The 17,569-nt window shown below is 43.6% G+C and overlaps 1 protein-coding gene across 1 annotated transcript in view; it reads right to left on the bottom strand.

Moving 5' to 3' along the window:
• Nucleotides 1–4,017: 4,017 nt before the first annotated feature.
• Nucleotides 4,018–17,569, bottom strand: part of COL6A3 (collagen type VI alpha 3 chain) — a 90,202-nt gene continuing 76,650 nt past the window's right edge. The window contains exons 40-44 of the mRNA XM_032753550.2: nt 15,273–15,685; nt 13,751–14,014; nt 12,572–12,670; nt 5,481–5,645; nt 4,018–4,734 (exon numbers count right to left, since the gene is read on the bottom strand). Coding sequence (XP_032609441.1) covers nt 4,694–4,734; nt 5,481–5,645; nt 12,572–12,670; nt 13,751–14,014; nt 15,273–15,685 — 982 coding nt within the window. The 3' untranslated portion in view covers nt 4,018–4,693. The remainder of the gene's footprint in view (nt 4,735–5,480; nt 5,646–12,571; nt 12,671–13,750; nt 14,015–15,272; nt 15,686–17,569) is intronic.

The following is a 17,569-nucleotide window of genomic DNA, read 5'->3' as shown; positions in this document are numbered from 1 at the left end:
CCTCATTTGTGCTTCCCACACACCTTCCCAAACAAATGACTGCAGCCAAAACTTGGTCAGGCTCTGCTTTCGGGGAACTCAACATAAGGCTAGTTTACAAATGACCAGTCAACTTCTTCAACTACAATTCCTATCAAATGTAACTGTTTTAAATGGAGTCTTTCAAAACAAATATTCTTTCCCAGATACACGAGTTCCGCCAATTTCTTTTTATTGTGCTATTTCTGTTTCTAACATCTCTTATAAAATTCATGTACATGCTGGGAATTTACTATTCTCTTGAAATCAAACATGCATAGATAGCTCCCTTTGCAGATGCCCAAATACCTTCTCTTCGATGACTTTTTGCAACAGCAGCATGGTTTTCACAGAGACATCTGACATAGGCAGGAAAACAATATCAGTTTTCCAGGTTGAGCGATACTTGGGTGGTGTCCTTGTCATGCACAGAGGCCCTTGAAACGCTGGCCTTTTCCCATCACTCATGACCTAATGCCTTCAAGCTTTGACAACTAGATTCCAAAATACTACTTCTTTGGTGTTTTGGTCTTTAGCAGCTTTATGCCCACCATAAAGTTGGGTGGAAGACTCGGGAATATCACGGAAAAGGATCGACCGGCTCTGCATGGGATCTCAGGAATGCTGAGGGGTGGCCCAATGCTGGAGAGCATGATTCCAAGAAAACGGGAAGACCCCAGGAATCCCATGGCTCTTACAGCAGCTCACCATCAGTATTCAGCTCCCAGGGAAGGGGAGGCACAGGCAGCAGCAAAGCTCAGACCCAAACTAAACCGAGGAGGGGTATGGCAGAGGGCAGACTCTGGACTGGGCCCCCTGGCCTGGCAGTGTCGGCAGCCCCCAACTTCTCCAGAAGCCACACCCAGATAGGTGGAACCCTGAGAGCCTGGCTCATGAAGCACAGCTAGGTCCAGCTGGAAATCTGACAACAATGGAAATTTGGCAGGAAAATACGAACCATCTCCTAAAAATGAATCGCCATGGGGAAAGAAATTTAAAATGGTTCTTGAGGGTTCAAAACATTGGCTGTCTACAAAAAGGCTGGCACCCATTCATAAGTGCTGTGACTTCTTTTTAATTATGCAGAAAATCGTTAAGAGGGAATAAAAGTATAAAGCACTTGTATTTAAAAACCCAGGAAAGCTGCTGTTGAAAGGATTGGGATGTGCTCATAGTTGAGTGCAAATAGACGTCCTCGTGACTCGGCCTTGGAGCCCCGTCAGGCCGTGCTCAGCCCAGGCCACCTTCTGCACAAGCCCTCAACGCGGGCCAGAGCCCCCAGCTTCTCCAAGTTCTTTCCTAAGCCAGAGCAGCTCAGGATAATGAGAAGAGATGGAAAAGACTACAACGAAAGGAAGGAGAAGGATAGAGACTCGCTGTCCGAGAAGGAGTGATGGAAGGTCTTGGGGAGGGTCATGCAGAAGGCATGCTTTGTTCTGGGAAAAGACACATGGCTCAGACCTGACTTCCAGAGAAACAGCCAGAAACGTCTAGAGAATGGCAGTGAGGGTCCCACAGAAGCCAAACTTGGAGCTCTGAGAGGGCTTCTGGGTCACCATGACTTGCCCAGATCCTCCATTAGAACATAGCTGGGTGAACAGGACCACTCTGACCCTCTGTTTCATCATCTCTAAAACAAGAACAATGACCGCTACTGAACAGCACCACCTAAGATGTGTGTGAAACACCTAGTACAGCACCTGACCCACAAAGGCTTCTGGATAAAGGTGCGCTGTGTTCGTTAAGGTCACACCAGCTACTGGAACAGCCCAAGACCTCAGTCTCTTACTTCAATAGAAGTTTATTTCTTAGTCACAAAATCCAAAACAGGTGTTCTTTATTGGCAGGCCACCTTCCACGGGCCAGGCTGGAGGCTTCCCCAGAGAGAGCTCAGTGGATATTAGGGTCAGGGACATGTCAGGGTTCAAGGAAGGACACAGAGTCCTTGGCATAGTCTGGCAGATGTGTCTTGGGAAGAGAAATCCATGAGCTGTCAAGGGGTCAGGAATCCTGCAGCTCAGATCATGTTTTGCTGAACCCTAAGTTAGGACAGACAATGTAACAAAGGATTTTGTTTTATTTTCTCTGTGGGAATAAATAGGAAAAACTGCTCATCCACCGCCTAAGCACCTTGCCTTACCCCGAGTTAGCAGCACACACAGCTTGACCAGCCACTCACCTGGACTTCCGTCACTTCCTGCTTCTCCTGAGTCAGGTGAGACAGTGGGTGTGATTATCCCAGCAACCTTGAGCAGCCAAGGGACACGTGCAGAGAAGCAATGCATAGATAGAGTGAACCAAGAATGGCAGGGATAGGCATGCTGGCAACAGGAGGTGGAAAGGGAGAGAGGGTTCCATCTCTGGAGCCCTTGGAAGTGAGTCTCCCAGTGATGGGCCCTGCCCCAGTCGATTGTAACATGCCTTGAGCAGACCATCTAGGTATGTTACAAATATTGGTGTCCTACTCCTGTACCTTGGGCCTGACTACTCCCCCAGGTTCCACGTGGGAGTATCTGCAGGTCTTTGCCAAGAACATTTTCTTACACCACAGAAGGCCCCTTTGCCAGTGTGCCTGCAAGCCAAGAGGACCAGAGCATGCATGCCTCAGTGACCCATGGAAACAGGTGTATGACTAACTGAGCTCCTTCACCCATCTGCTGGGCTACGAGGTGCAGTGCCACAGGTTCTCCCAGGGTTTCCCTGAGGGATTAGGCTCTGGGCACCCACAGTGGATGCTGACTACACACCTCTTAACAGTGCTCTCCCCTTCCTTGTCTCACTCCCCATTTCTCAGCCACTCAGCGACTTCCTTCACCTCCCAAATAAACTACTCACACCCATATCCTTAGTCCCAGGGGCTGCTTCCAGAGGAACTCAAAAAGTAAAACCAGATTGCGATGCTCATTTTAGGTCCATAGCAGATCAAGTCAATGCGATGGGGCGGGGGCGGGGATCCCTTGGGAAGTGCAGCACTCAGCCCATCACTATGGGAGCTGAGCCCAGAGCTCTCTGCTCCTGAAGTTCCTGCAAGAGGCTGGTGTTGGGTGCCTGGCGGATCCCAGGGTTGGTCACCAAGGGTCACAGCTCAGAGCACACTGACCTGAGCACACCATGGCAGCTGCCGAGATAGAAGAGGACTGGGGAAGAGGTCATGGCGACCTTGTGAGGACTAAGTGGCACTTCTGAAGAGGGCCACACTCCTCTCTCCTTTCCCAATAGACCAACTGGCAAATTCATCCCCTGATTTTACATAAAACAGTTCTGCTGACACCCAAGATTCCTGTAATTCTACCCTCAGCACTTGTCAGGACATATGTATTTTATCCAATCAGTTGTTCCCTTCGTAGGTGGAACTCAAGTGCCACCTGAATATGTATTTGTTGGTTTCTTGTATTATTTCTGAAGAGAGAAAAAAAAAGTCTTTAAGAAAAATTAAAAAATGAAAGACCTTGTGCTTTGTCTTTGAGACTCCAGGAAAGGGGTTGCGGGTCGTGGGGCAACACTGAATCTCTCAGCCATTGTGAGAGGGAGCAAATCAACCCCTTGGGAAAGGATCACTGTGGAGAGGAAGACAGGAGGAGGCTGAGGCTCTGAGGGCCAACCAAGAGTCAGAGGGAAAGATGGAAGCCAGCCTGGCTCTGAAAAATCAGAAACACTGCCGGGACCCAACAGCAGGAACACCTTCTGCTTGGCCATGGAGCACTGGAGCGTGTGGGGCTGAATCCACAAAGCGGGGGATGCTTGTCTCCACCCGGTCTCTTTGCACACTGGCTGATAAAGCTCTTCTGCCTCCTCCGCTGGAAATGAAAGGGTGTTGCACAGGTCCATGGGGCCAGAACCAAACCCAGTTTCCCCAGCCTAGGGGTGATTCTGACAATCGCTGCTATGGAAACAAGACAGCCAAAAACGCCACACCCAGGAGACTTTCAATATACTTTATTAAAAAGTTTCTTTGTATAAATTTCCTAAAAATTTTAAAATTAAAATTAAATCCCCTCCCCCCTGCACAAAAAAAACACACACACAACATTAGAGGAATGCCAAAAATATTCTCTATTACAACTTTTTTTAATTCTTTAATTAAGGCATTGGTCCCAACGGTGCATATAGATTAAGGGATTTTGCTTCCTTCTGAACTAGATCATTTGTTAGAGGCTTTAGAAAAAGAAAATTAGCTTGAAATCTAATCCAGGAAATTGGGGGCAGGGAATGAAAAAGTTGGTCTCTTGTTTCTCCATGATACACAGGCTTCCCATCTAAAGTCATGCTTAACTAAAAGGGAAAAAAAAATGAACCAAGCAAAAGTATATAGAGCAGCTGTGACATTTGCATTATTTTCTAGACTTTACATTTGCCTGCAACAGGCATAACATGAAACTCCAGAGGGAATTTGGATTGATGGGAATGTTCACATAAACACCAGCAGTGGCTAACTGTTACACAACATTCAAAGTATTCGAGAGAACTGCCTGGAGACGGAGAGCGAGGGTCCACAGACACATTAGCACCATACTGATAGGTCATGCAGCAGGATGTTCCCTCCCGAGTTTGAGTGTAAATCAAAGCATGAAATGATACAGTGCAAGGGAATCTACACCCGGAGCTTCTACAGAGACAAGTTGGCGATGGCTGACTCCTTCTTCTTCAAGAGGTATATGATGTTGGCCAGCCACGCTTAGGTTCCCATCACACTGATGACTCCGGGTTTGGCGAGCACTGAGCGTCGAGAGAGGGGGTGGGTGGGGTGAGGTGAGGAGCCAAGAGGAGAGAGGAAAAGCCACATTACTGACCCAAAAGGGCACTGTCGTTATCATGACACAGTCCCGCAGCCTCTGGTCTCCATCACCTGTCTCACTTTTCTACTCAGTACCATCAATGGCCCTCTGTGACCTTCTTGGCCTGGGGCCCCAGGGCCCGGGGATGTCTGGGAAATCTGATTCCATTCTTTTGCCCTGCACCATCTACCAGGCCTTTACACAAACTGAACTCTCCCCATTCTGGCACTGACCCCAGGCTCTGTGCAAAGTGTTTATTTTATTACCAGTTGAACTGCGCAATATGATGGAGATACTGGATGGCCCCAGTGACAACACTGTTATTTATAGGAAGCAAAACTATTTAAAAGATAAATTTGTGGGGGGTATTTATCTTTGGTGTTATCTGTAGTTGTTCATTATATTATCTTCCCAGGAATCATTTTTGGTGCAATATTTTACAAATAACAGCAACTTAGTAACATTTCTGAAGAATGACAAGGGACAATATGTTTTTAGAAACTCAAAATAGGAATTCAGAAAGAAATTTCATGGGTTGTATTTGAACCTGTTCCTTATCTGAGGATACAATTTATCTTCTTTTTCATATGTATCATAATCATTGCACTTCTAATATTTTTCAAGGTGACTTATTGACCTGAATCTCTTATTTGCAAAAGCCATAAATACAAGGAAGAAATTACTTACCAGGAGCGCAAACCTTTTCACATTCTTTCTGTGATCCAAATTTGTTTTCGTTTCCACCACAACCTCCATACCAGAATCTTGCACAGCTTTGGGTGTTTGGATCATAGTACCATTTTAATATGAAATCCCTGCAAGTTCCTTCGTCTTTCGGCAACTTGCATATATCTTTAATAAAAACATGAGAAAAGGACATTGATGAGAACATGCGTGTTACTCTGCTCCCAGTGCTGGGGCTGACAGTCTGATGACCTTACTGTGGCAGAAGGAAAAAAAACAAGAGCTTCCAGGTGAAAACTCCCTTAACCTGCTTGAATCTCCATTTCCTCACTGCCATATGGACATAGGAATTGCTTACAGCATTGTGAGAGACAGGTGAAATTATATCAATGAAAGGGCTTCATAAACAGCACTCAGAATCCCAAATGCTGGCAAAGGTTATTGAATAATTTTAAATGAAATGAATCGTTTTTCCCCTTTCCAATCACCGGGCCATTTGCCCTCCAAATCCTTCCATGTTAAATCCCCAGAAAAGAAACTGAATTTTAAAACCTCAGGGTTTTATATTTCTTGGCAAAATGGAAATTCGATTCTGTTGGAATATAGTTCAAAAATAAGGCTCTACCTTTTATTACAAGCCAAGTAGACTGAAAATTAAAGGTAAAGCAGAAAAGAAAATCCTTTATGATTATGTGTGTGTGTGTGTGTGTGTGTGTGTGTGTGTGTGTGTATGCACGCATGTGTGGTAGCCAAGGGCCTTTGTGACCTGCCAAATGAAACACGTAAAACGAAGAGCTAGCACTGATGTAAAATTCATGACGGCAAAAATGTCACATAGCAGAGCTATTTTGAAGACAGAGAAGCATTCTTTTCCCAGTTAAGGAAGTTTATGTTTTAAATGCACACGTCTGATGTAGACCAGCTGCAAAGTAAAGCAAAGGTCCCCTCGACGCCTGGAGAGAAGAGTTTACAGTTCACACACAGCACGACTCCTGTTTACAGAGTTTTCTGGCAAACTCCAGATTGTTCTGGGAAAGAGAAGCATTGATGTCAACTGTTATCTGTAAGTTCGAAAACGTAAACCTTCTTTTTCCAAAACTTCATGGAGCCAATAATTCTGCATGTTCCTGTGAGTAGCTAACAGGCTGGAATTATCCAGCTCTCCCCTACAAAGAGATGCTTCTCCATCTCCTTTGTCCCCAGCGAGGCAGGCTCCTCACAGCTGTGGAGGTGGTGAGCATCTTTGCTTCAGATAGATACCAAAAAGGACAAGGAAAACCTAAGTCTTCAGTGGATAATCATAGCTTGGATCACCCACGATGGACCAGACTCAAAGGTGCACAGGACTGAGGCTCAGAATCGGTCTAAAACATTTCCTCGTTGCTGCTGTCACCCAAATTCCAGGCTGGTGGCTGGTGGCTCCACAGTTACAACACCTCCTAGTCACAGACCCTCTCAGGGCCCAGAAAGCCAGTGGTCCCCCCGAGAGCCTTTGAAGACTCCAGGAAGTCAGAATAAAATGAAGACAATTTACAAAAACAACCTTCTTTCTCTCAAATATGCCAATAACTGAAGGAAAATGCCTGGCTTTCAAGGAAGGTCCTGGAGAGAACTGACAAGGCAAGGTTATTTAACCATCAAAACTTATTCCTCATTTACCGGTGGGTTCCCTGTTAGTGTGAGGCCGGCGTCACATGATCTCCCTATTCTTCCTTCCTTTCCAGACCGTTGGCCAATGGACCCTATTTGCTCTATTTTATTTGTTTCAAGTGCACTTCAGTCCTGACCATCTGTGTTTAGCTGTTCAGTTCCCAGTCCCCTGGGCTCTGCTGAACCAGTCACGAGAGGTCTGCCCAGAGCCACGGACACCCAGCCCCTGAGTGGCCTCACAGCAGCGTGCTCCACTCCCCGTCTGATTGGCTTCTCCAGCTTCCTTGGGTCCCCGCCCTAACCCTCCAGTTCCACACCATGATACTGGCGTTTTCTGTCCTTATTGCAGTGACAGTCACTACTGAGACCCTGTAAGATTTACTAGTGGAAAATAAGGACACTGTTACTGTGGACAAGCAGATATTTGGAAAACCAAGAGAAATATATTAGTGAGGTGAGAATCCAGCACTATTCAAAGACAAAAACCTGGACTTCTGGACTTCTCTACTTCTGAAGCACAAAAACGGTGGATTTTGTGTTCTTAAGAAGGCTTCTAATGCAAACTCCACATAACCTTGACTTCTGAGACACGTCATTTTGGCTGGACTCTCCTCAGCTATGAGTGCATATGTTAAAGCAACTGTTTTAAAGCAAAAAAAAAAAAAAGTATTTAAATGTCCTGGAGTACAAAGGGAGATGGCTGGCCCTCGTTGAACTTAACCTGGACTTTTCCCTAAAACAACCCGTCTTTGGATGCAATAGTTGTTCATCTTTTCCCTCTGAAATGAGTTTGCCCCCAGGCATAATCTGTAGGAAGCTAGAGCCTTCTCTTTATCTGAGAGGAGTGCTTGGCTGAGTCTTCCTTAATTTGCTCTTCCTTATTATTGAGAACCTAGCGGGAGCCTAAAAGACAATAAGGAATGAAAATGATCCACAACCTTCCCCGGCTTCCTAACTTAGAATAACAATGTAAAGAAGTTTGCTTGGAGAACAGAGAGGTGAAAGGCTACCAGACTCAGACCCACTGTCTGCTGAAACTTCCTTACTATTGGTCACTGGGCTTCAGGAAAGCATCCAAATAGAAGAGGAGAAACGGAGGCAAGCACAGTGTGAGGTTAAAGCCCTGTTCTGGGAATCCCACCTGTTCGCAGAAGCCACAGGTGCCCACCTAGAACATCCTAACAACAACCATTCAAAAACAGTGGGGCGCAAGGCACTCTAAGCACCACAGTCCATTCTTGTAATAAAGATGTGCGGGAGTGGATGCGCATGTGCAACGCATGCACCTTCCCACTACTGGTTTTCATCAAAAGCCAGCAATGCTGTCACAATGAGAATCGTGTAACATATTTCTCTGTACATCCTGAATGCTTGACAATGCATATCTATTAACTTTATAATCAGCAAAAAAATATGTATTCTTCAAAGTGGAAAACATATTGATTGGAAAATCTTTTCTTTTTCATAGTTTGATATTCCCATAGTGTTTCAAAGCATTTTTAAAGGCATCGGCTTTGACATTTCCCAAACGTATTGATTTCCAAATCACTATGTAAGTACTTCCTTGAGCAAACTGAAGGAAGACAGACTGAGAGGTGTTTATGCTGCAATCATCAACATGTTCCTCATCAGCTTAATGGTGCCCAAAACAAGAAAATTCAATCACCTTCTCACTCGGCATTGTTGTTATGGTATAAAGTACTTCCATACCTTGGATGCAGGTATGATTTGCCTGAATGAAAACACTTTCCGCCGTCTACATTTTGAGCATTGGTCAGTTCAAAGGGTACCAAGGAAACTTACTAAATTTTTAACTTACTTTATTTATTTATTTATTTAGAGACTGAGTCTCACGCTGTTACCCAGGCTGGAATGCAGTGGTATGATCTCAGCTCACTGCAACCTCTGCCTCCCAGGTTCAAGTGATTCTCCTGCCTCAGCCTCCTGAGTAGCTGGATTACAGGCATGAGCCACCATGCTCGGCTAATGTTTGCATTTTTAGTAGAGACGGGGTTTCACCATGTTGGCCAGGCTGGTCTCGAACTCCTGACCTCAAGTGATCCCCCTGCCTCGGCCTCCCAAAGTGTAGGGATTATAGGCATGAGCCATCACACCCAGCCAATTTTTAACTTTATTTTAAAATGTAGCTGTGGTTAAATTTTGGACCCTTTACTCTTTCAGATCTTGACCAACAGACTTCTATTTTTTAAGACTTCAGGATAAAAAACACCCCTTTGGGCTCATCATAACCTACACACGGCAACTAACCAGAAAACATCCTCACACAGTGATGAACAACAGACAGCCTGGAGAGGACCATTTCCTAGATCCCTGTAGCTATTTAACTTACTTCAGCCATGGGATTAGTTTGTTCTTTAAATTACTATTAACATAAAGTCAGGTATTTCCCCCAAATATACCATTTTATGCTGATCAAGGACATATATTCACATGGAACATGGCCAACCAAATACTGTATTCTATCCAATATAAGAGACCTTAATTTTATGATGCACTATTATTTTATGTTCCACTAAGTAACACAAAATACTACCAATAGACCATGATATGTTGTTAATTCTAAGTCACATTTCAGTTTCAGAAGTGTCCCAATGGGAATAAAATTGTGCATCTTAGAATCAATAAGTAAAACGTTAGTAAACACAAAATGATGGTTCCTTCAGGGCTATACAATTGGCCCAGTCATGTCTACTCAGACAAAATGTGATCAGTTCTACAGATTGCTAATTTCAAGAATAAATAATAAAGGACATGATGATTTTGTTAGTTGTTTTGTCTAGTTTCTGCATTGAAACTTCTTTAACACATGTGATTAAGCCAATAATTTAGGGTTCATTTTGTAATATTGCAAAAAGTAAATTTTAAGTTAGATTTTTGTTGTTGTTGTTTAGAAATTCCAGAGTCTTAGCTTTAATAGTAATACGCATAGAAAATACCTATCCAAAGCTTCCTTAGCTAAAACGAGAAGGGAGAAGAGGGAGGTGGTAACAAAAGCCTAAAACCAAAATTAGCAACTACATAGCACTGTCAAAATCAGCAGCGACAAAGCAGGTGGCAGAAAGGTCCAGCACACCCATGCTTTCAGGAGGCCATGGTAATGAATGAAAGATCCATTGCTGCTCACTGCCATTTATAGGAAGCAGATATGTGACAGAAAAGTGGTTGGAGTATAACTCTTTTAGATGCTGAGCAAAGCAAAAAGCAGGGTGAGATATTTTGTGGGGGTTTATTTGGTTTTATTTTAAAAAATACAAATATTAACCATTTAAAATCAAATCATGTAATATTGCAAAGCTGGAATCCTGTGTGGTTGCTAACAATGCGCTAAGTATATTAATGGAATCAAGGTCTGTTAACAGAATCAACCTTCATCTCAAAGGCAAGAGTCTCCCTGCCACACACCAAACAGGGCCAGATCTTGTGGAGGACAAAAAATGCCCTAACCAGATTGCCCTCACATTACATGCCTGACTCAAATTCCTGATAAACAAGCATCTATTCAATGTGATTGTCAACATGGGCAAACATTAACATATGCAAATGAAAACCAATGGTAACACTGGTCCTCTCCTCTTCCCCTGCCTTAGGTGCCGAGGACTAGGAAACTTTTCATTTCAGAGTGTTTCTGCCTACAAATTCCTTCACAGATTCAAACACAGGACACCGGGTTCCCAGAATCCAATGTCATAAACTATGAAAAATACAGGTTCTTAAGACAGTATCTTTTATTCACAGAAGTAAAAAAGCAAACAGTAGTATCTACTATTTAATACTAAGAAAGGGACCCATCTCTGTAAACATGTTTCTAATTAATGGATGCTGCAGAAAGTAAGAGGAATTAAAATGGACACATGCAAATATAAAAATATATATTTTAAAAACTTCATTTTGCCTGAATGGTCTAGAAAATGTGTATTTGGAGAAATAATGCATATTGTGGTCATTGGAATTTGGATGCAAAATACACATGCAACTACTGAGTAGGCATGCAGGTACTATCTTTTTTAAGTTATTTAATAAAGAGTGATTCATTGTCACTCCTTTTTCTATATCCAAATATATAAAAACCATTAAAAGATTTTCCCCCCCACCCCAGGGGAAATGGTTAAAATGACAATTATAGGAGAAGGTGAGGAAGGGAGAAAGAGAGGTTGGTGGTGGATGGGTAGGATAAGCATTCCTCTCCTAATTCTGGTTATCTATTTTGAATTTTAGACATTTTTCAGTAAATGTCCCATTTATTAGGTTGGTGGGAAAGTAATTCCAGTTGCTGCCATTACTTTCAGTGGCAAAACCTCAATTACTTTCGCACCAACCTAGTAATCCAAAAAGAGCTCTCAAAAATGGCATATGACTGTGTGTACGCCAACATATATTCATCAGGCCAAGGCAGGTTAAGTGCTTGTTTTGTTTCTATGAAGTAATTAAGTTTAAGAGCTCAGAGATCAATTATGCAGAGCCTTGTTCTTTTTTTTTTTTTTTTAAAGAAGTAATTTATGTCTTCACTCTGGGCAGGAAAACACACATATGCATGTGTACACACATACATACACAGACACACACACGTGAAATCACCAAAAAATAATGAATTGTCCCCTAGTTAGCAGAAAGCTTTGCTTCAGGTCTATAAAACATATTATATCTAAATTCCCATGGCATTTCCATTTTTTATGTTAGTACCATCATTCTTTGCTGAGCCTATCAACTATTTTAATAATCACTTTCTCATGGATGAACAAGCCAAGTCCACATTCTGCTGAGTGAGAGATTCCAGGTCTCTCAGACTTTCGCTGCCCAAGAACAAAAACAAGTAAGAGCTGTCAGTTCCTGAATTACACCTAACCAGTCACTAACTTAGCATAGACCATGCACACACTCTGGGGCTCAAGCACGTGAGAGAGAGTATCACAGACTCACACACTAAGCTGGGGTGTGTGCTTAGGATGTCAGGACCAGAACACCCCATGGGTCAGATCCAAACCCATGCATTTCATGGATTCCAGCCAGATTTGTCTGGTATTCTTCTAAGCAGTTTTTTTATTGGATTAAATCACTAAGTAAATGAAACGCCAATCTTCACAGCATCACAGACCACAAATCAACTCGAGTCCCAGTATGAGGCACAGGAGAAATGACTAATGGATACGTGAATTCTAGCGATAGCCCCAAAAGCACCTCCCATCAAATTTTCACTGAGTCTGGTCACAGGTAAAGTAAGTCTCCATTTACACCTGGGATTATGCAGAATAAGATGATGTTGGGCTGCACAGAGCTGATGTGGGCCTTTTCCCCATAGAAGTCATGCCTGGGCTAAGACTTACAACCCAGGAAGATGAATTGGAATCAAGGCTTCCAAAGCTTTAACATTTTTGGATGGTTATTTTCTTAGTGCCATTAATGGACCTAATAGTTTCACAACTCACCTGTTTCAGTGAGAGCCAACGGTTCTGTGCTCACCATTAGATTGATGGTTGAACTAGAAGCTGACCTTGCTGGCTGTGGGGGTGGGGGCTGAGATTTCTCTATAAAAGAAAAACATATGCAACTCGTAGGTAAATCAGAAACAGGAGGGCTTGGGAATCTTAGTGACTGATACAAGGTTGCCTGCTGTGATTGATGTCTTATGTGGGGGAGCGGCAATGGAAAGACACAGAACCAAGACACCTCTACATCCACGACTTATGCTGTGGATTGCGAGTTGGATCCACGTGCTAATAAGCGATGGGAGGTGATCCCTGAACTTCTGAACAAATCCTCTCACCTCCCACACAGCCTCTTCTGCTGCTGTCCGGGAAAATAGAGCCCTAGGGTTGACCGGGTCTTTGGACTCAAATCTCTATGGGCCTAATCCATGGCACTGGTGGGAATTCTCTTTCCTCAAGCTGGTTCCTTGATCTGAATAGCATTGGCCTGAAGAAAAGAGGAGACTTCCCTTCACATTCCTGGAGCAGTGGGGGTCAAGAAGAATGGGAGGGGGGAACCCAGAAGAATTTAGAAAGATGAGAGAGGGGACCATGACTAATTAAGAAAAGCTGCGACAGCACTTAAGTGCAGGCCTCAGTGAAATGGGGGAGACCTGGGGACAACAGCCAGCCAAGGGCAAAGCCCAACTATGGTAAGATCAGGGCAGGGAGACTCAGCTATCGACATCCTCCACCCCCGGGGCAGTGAGACTTCAGGGACACCTCCATTACTCCCTAAGGGGCCAGTGACTGGCTGGTGTTTTCCTGAACATGGAAACCTGGACAGGGTGGTGGGTAACCAGGAGCCCACGCCGGGAGACGTGGCCATGTTCCCCAGGTGCAATGTTGGAAAGGGCTGTGCTCAGGCGATGTGGATCTGGCTTCCTCCATAAAGTAGCCCAGGACCCAGAGGGCAGGACTGCATCCCACATGGAATCCCATTTCCATTCTCTGTTTTATAAACTTAGGGTGCCACCAAAGCACCCAGGCTGAGTTGGTTTTTTGTTGTTGTTGTTGTTGTTGTTGTTTTTCTAATTTGTGGTTATTTCAGAATAGATTCAATAAGTAAGGTCTCCTTTGTGTCCTATTTGATACTCTACATAGAAATCAGGTACTGACTTGTACTGATCATGTACTTACTTGTACTGAAACTTCCATGGTATGTGGCTCTGACTTGAGACCTCAGGTAGCAGACCACGGCCACGTGGTATGTCTGCCCAGCGAGCAGGCCTCCGATGACGCGGTCCGTGACTGTAAGGTTCTGCTTCAGAACCAGGGACTGGTCATGGGCTGAGGTGACGGTGAGGTCATAAAAATAAGGACCGGGGGGCTCAGGCCTCTCCCAGTGGAGTTTGGCACTGTTCTCTGTTATCTCAAACACCTGGACTTCGCGGGACGCCTTAACTGGAAGATAGATCAGAGTGTGAAGATAAAAAATAAAATCCTCCATGATTATTGTGCATGAGCGAGAGAGGAAATCTGAAAGGGATGTGTTAACAGACAAATTGACTTGAAATGTAGGTGAGGCGAGGAACTAATTTCTGTTCAAGCCCCTAAAAAATACTGCTCTCATACATGAAATGTGAAATTCACAGTAATGAAAAATCTCATTATTCATCAACTATCTTTTTTTCTATTAAAAATCTCCACTGTTAAGCAGATACTTTGGAAATGCAAGGCCAAGCCTACTAATCATAAGTTGTGTTTGCTAGAAAATGAGCCCCATAATTTAAAATATATTAAGTCATAAAATTTTAGGGTATGACATGAAATTCTTTTAAAGGAATTCTGCCTTCTCTCTTTCATACTGTTCATAAAATGAAGATAATTTCCATTTTATCATGAGCCTTCCTTTACAGCTTGTGACATTCGGTAGTGTCTTCCAGTATCTTCTTTAAGAAAATGATAAAATAACATATTCTTGGTCTCATTAAAGCCATCTACATTTTGTATCTAATTCAGTCTCAAATATATTAAGTTGGTGCTGAGTAATTGGTTTTTGCCATTACTTTCAATATTTTTCTCATGGTCAGTATGAGCATAGATTTCAGCCTTGGAGAATGACTGATGGTCCAGTCTCTGACTTTTCAGGCTGCTGGACTGAACACCCAATATCGCCACAGCACACAGCTTAGGGCCCCTTTTCTGTGGGTATGAGGCAGGGACAAAGTTTGCAGTTGCAAAGGGCTCGCCCCAGACCTTTTCAAGGCATATTCTAAGGTAGGCAAGTCCAGCTCCATACACCAGCCCAGAAACAGATGCCTTGCTGCCTAAGAACCAACTGCAGGCTTTTTCTTTCTGTCTCTCTCACTCCCTAAATAGGGGCTAAAACCTTATTTCGACATGGAACATTTTCCCTTTAGTTTAAGACAACTCAATTTCCAGGTGAGGTGAGCTGTGCCCCCACTGACATTCCAGAGATAATGAGAGCTTCCCGTCCCCACCCCAAGACAGGATTGAGGGCACAGGATGGGGAGTGGGAGAAAACAGGCGGCAGAGGCTGGAATCCCTAACCAACACCTCTTAAAATACATCATCCAGGTGTACAAGCCCAGATCAAGGACTGTATTCTGAGTGTGTTACATGCAGGCTTTGAGGAACACACCCTGGGGCAGTAAATGAGGATGTCACAAGATGGCAGCCCTAGCAAGGGCTTTCTTACCCACGGGCTTTGTGGTGTCTGGCTTGGTGGCATCTGGTTTCGCTGCCTGTGGCCTAGGGGCCTCAGGCTTGGTCACCACTGGTTTTGCAGCAGCAGCAGCGGGGGGTCTTACGGCTGCTGGCTTTGCTGCTACAGGCTTCGCTGCCGTTGCTGGCTTCACCACCACTGGGGGTCTAACAGTGGCCGTCTTTGTGGCCACAGGCTTGGCAGCCACAGGTTTTGCAGGGGCTGGTTTCACAGGGGCTGGCTTTGCAGCGGCTGGCTTCGCAGATGGCTGATTTACAATAGTTACAGGCTTTGTTGTGGTGGTTACAGGCTTTGTTGTGGTGGTCACCGGCTTCGTCATAGTCACCGGCTTCGTTGTCGTCACTGGGTTGGGTGTAGGACTTGAAGTAACGTTATTTGGAACATTTCTGTTAAGACAAATTAAATATCACCTCTACTTTTGCCTGCTGTCTAAAATAAATAAAGACATAACCCCATGAGCTACATTAAGTTTGCTTTAGCAAAATGCATGCAATAGTTTTTATAGATTATGTATAGCAGTGTATATGTTAAATTCCTTCTTTTAAGGATCTGTGCCTCCCTAAAAAAAGATATGGAACAGCAAATTGAAAAATAGAATCATTAAAAATGAAGCTTATATTGTTCTACAAAAACATCTTTCAATTTCTAAAATAAAGGCAGAGAGAAAATAAGAGACAATAATAAATAATATCCAACAAGTTCTCATTATAGCAATTAACCAACAAAACATACACCAAAAATTAAATGAAATCAGTAGTTAGCTACTTACATTATAAGAAAATATCCACTCAATCAAATGCTATGTTGAGCTGGAAAATTATAAAGTTAGCATGTACTGTTTTGCTCCCAGGGCTTATTATTGAGAGTATATATATTTTTTATTTCTCTTAATTTTTGTGTATGTGTATTTTTTTTTTTACAATTTCTTGATCTATTACCAATATCTAGAGAGAATAGCAACCTAATCAAACAGACATAACAACACGGACCCATACTTCATAGCTTTCTTGATCTTCGAAGAAAATATATTATTTTATAGTCATATCTTGCTACTTGTCCTAGGAAGTATTCATATATTTTCAAGTTAATATCATAAGACATCAAATACTAGGTTACTTCATTCATTCTGTTTTCCTAAACATAAAAAGGTTGACCTAATTTTAGGGAATGTTTCAGAGAAAAAATATGAATCATTAGAGCCTAGAAAAACGGATGCTACAAAGCTAAATGAAGCAACCAGTGCCACGAGAAGGGTCCTAGTTGCCTTAGCAATGATATTCATTCTTGCTATGCTGAGATTTAAAGCCACTCCTTCTGAGGTCAAAAGAAAGAGCTGAAGGACTTAAGTGGTGATAGAGAGAAGGGTCTGCAGTAGGGGGAGATGGGCTCTCTTTCCCCATCTTGAGAGTCAGCCAGTAGTAAGCCAGATAGTCGTTTTTGGAGGATCATTTGCATTCACATCTCATCTGTGTACGAAGTTCAGAATCTGCAGAATCTGCACTTCCCTCCAAAGCATGACACACTGTGACGTTCTCTTAAGGGGCACACATTGCTGACACACTACAGGAGCTCAGTTCACAGCAGCCACATCACCCCAGCTAGCCCTCTGTCACACGGCCCCACTGCCCTCTTTGCTCCTAGGGTTGGCACTCGAGATGGAGCAGGGCATGAACCACAGCACACAGGCCAGGCAGCAGCATCAGCATCAGCGTGGGTGCCACAGTCCTGCCCACTCCCACCCCTCCCCTCAGTCTTCATAGAACATGCACATGGCTTCCTATTATTACCATCATTACATGTTATCACAGCATTAATAATTTTAAGAAGACATGGAGTCCATTTTTTGGTGTATCCAATCCTTCTTTTATGTAATCATTTCACAACAGATACGGTAGATTGTTTGGACATATGGTCTCAATTATCTACCTTCTCTCTGCCCATGCCCTTTACAACGTAATGTGGCAAGTCCTTCCATCAAGCCTAGTTTTCCACTCTTAAATCTAGTTTAGCCTTTGGACATGCTTTGGCCAATAGAATGTGGCAGAAGTAACAGTGTGCCAGTTCTAACCTAGGTTGTAAGAGGCCTTGCACACTTCTGTCTTCTCTCAGGGAACGCTGCCAGGTCACCTTGTGAACAAACCCAAGCTAGCCTGCTGAGAATGAGAGACCACGTGGAGCAAAGATGAGCCAGCCCAGCTGAGACCATTCTAGACCAGCAGCTCTATAGCTGAGAAGCAGCTGACCACAAACATAAGGGATCCAAGTAGAAA

The sequence above is a fragment of the Hylobates moloch genome, unplaced genomic scaffold (genome assembly GCF_009828535.3).
Source record: "Hylobates moloch isolate HMO894 unplaced genomic scaffold, HMol_V3 SCAFFOLD_1, whole genome shotgun sequence".
In the NCBI taxonomy this organism is placed as follows: domain Eukaryota; kingdom Metazoa; phylum Chordata; class Mammalia; order Primates; family Hylobatidae; genus Hylobates; species Hylobates moloch.
The sequence above is the reverse complement of the archived record's forward strand: the minus strand, read 5'-3'. Positions and strand labels throughout refer to the sequence as shown.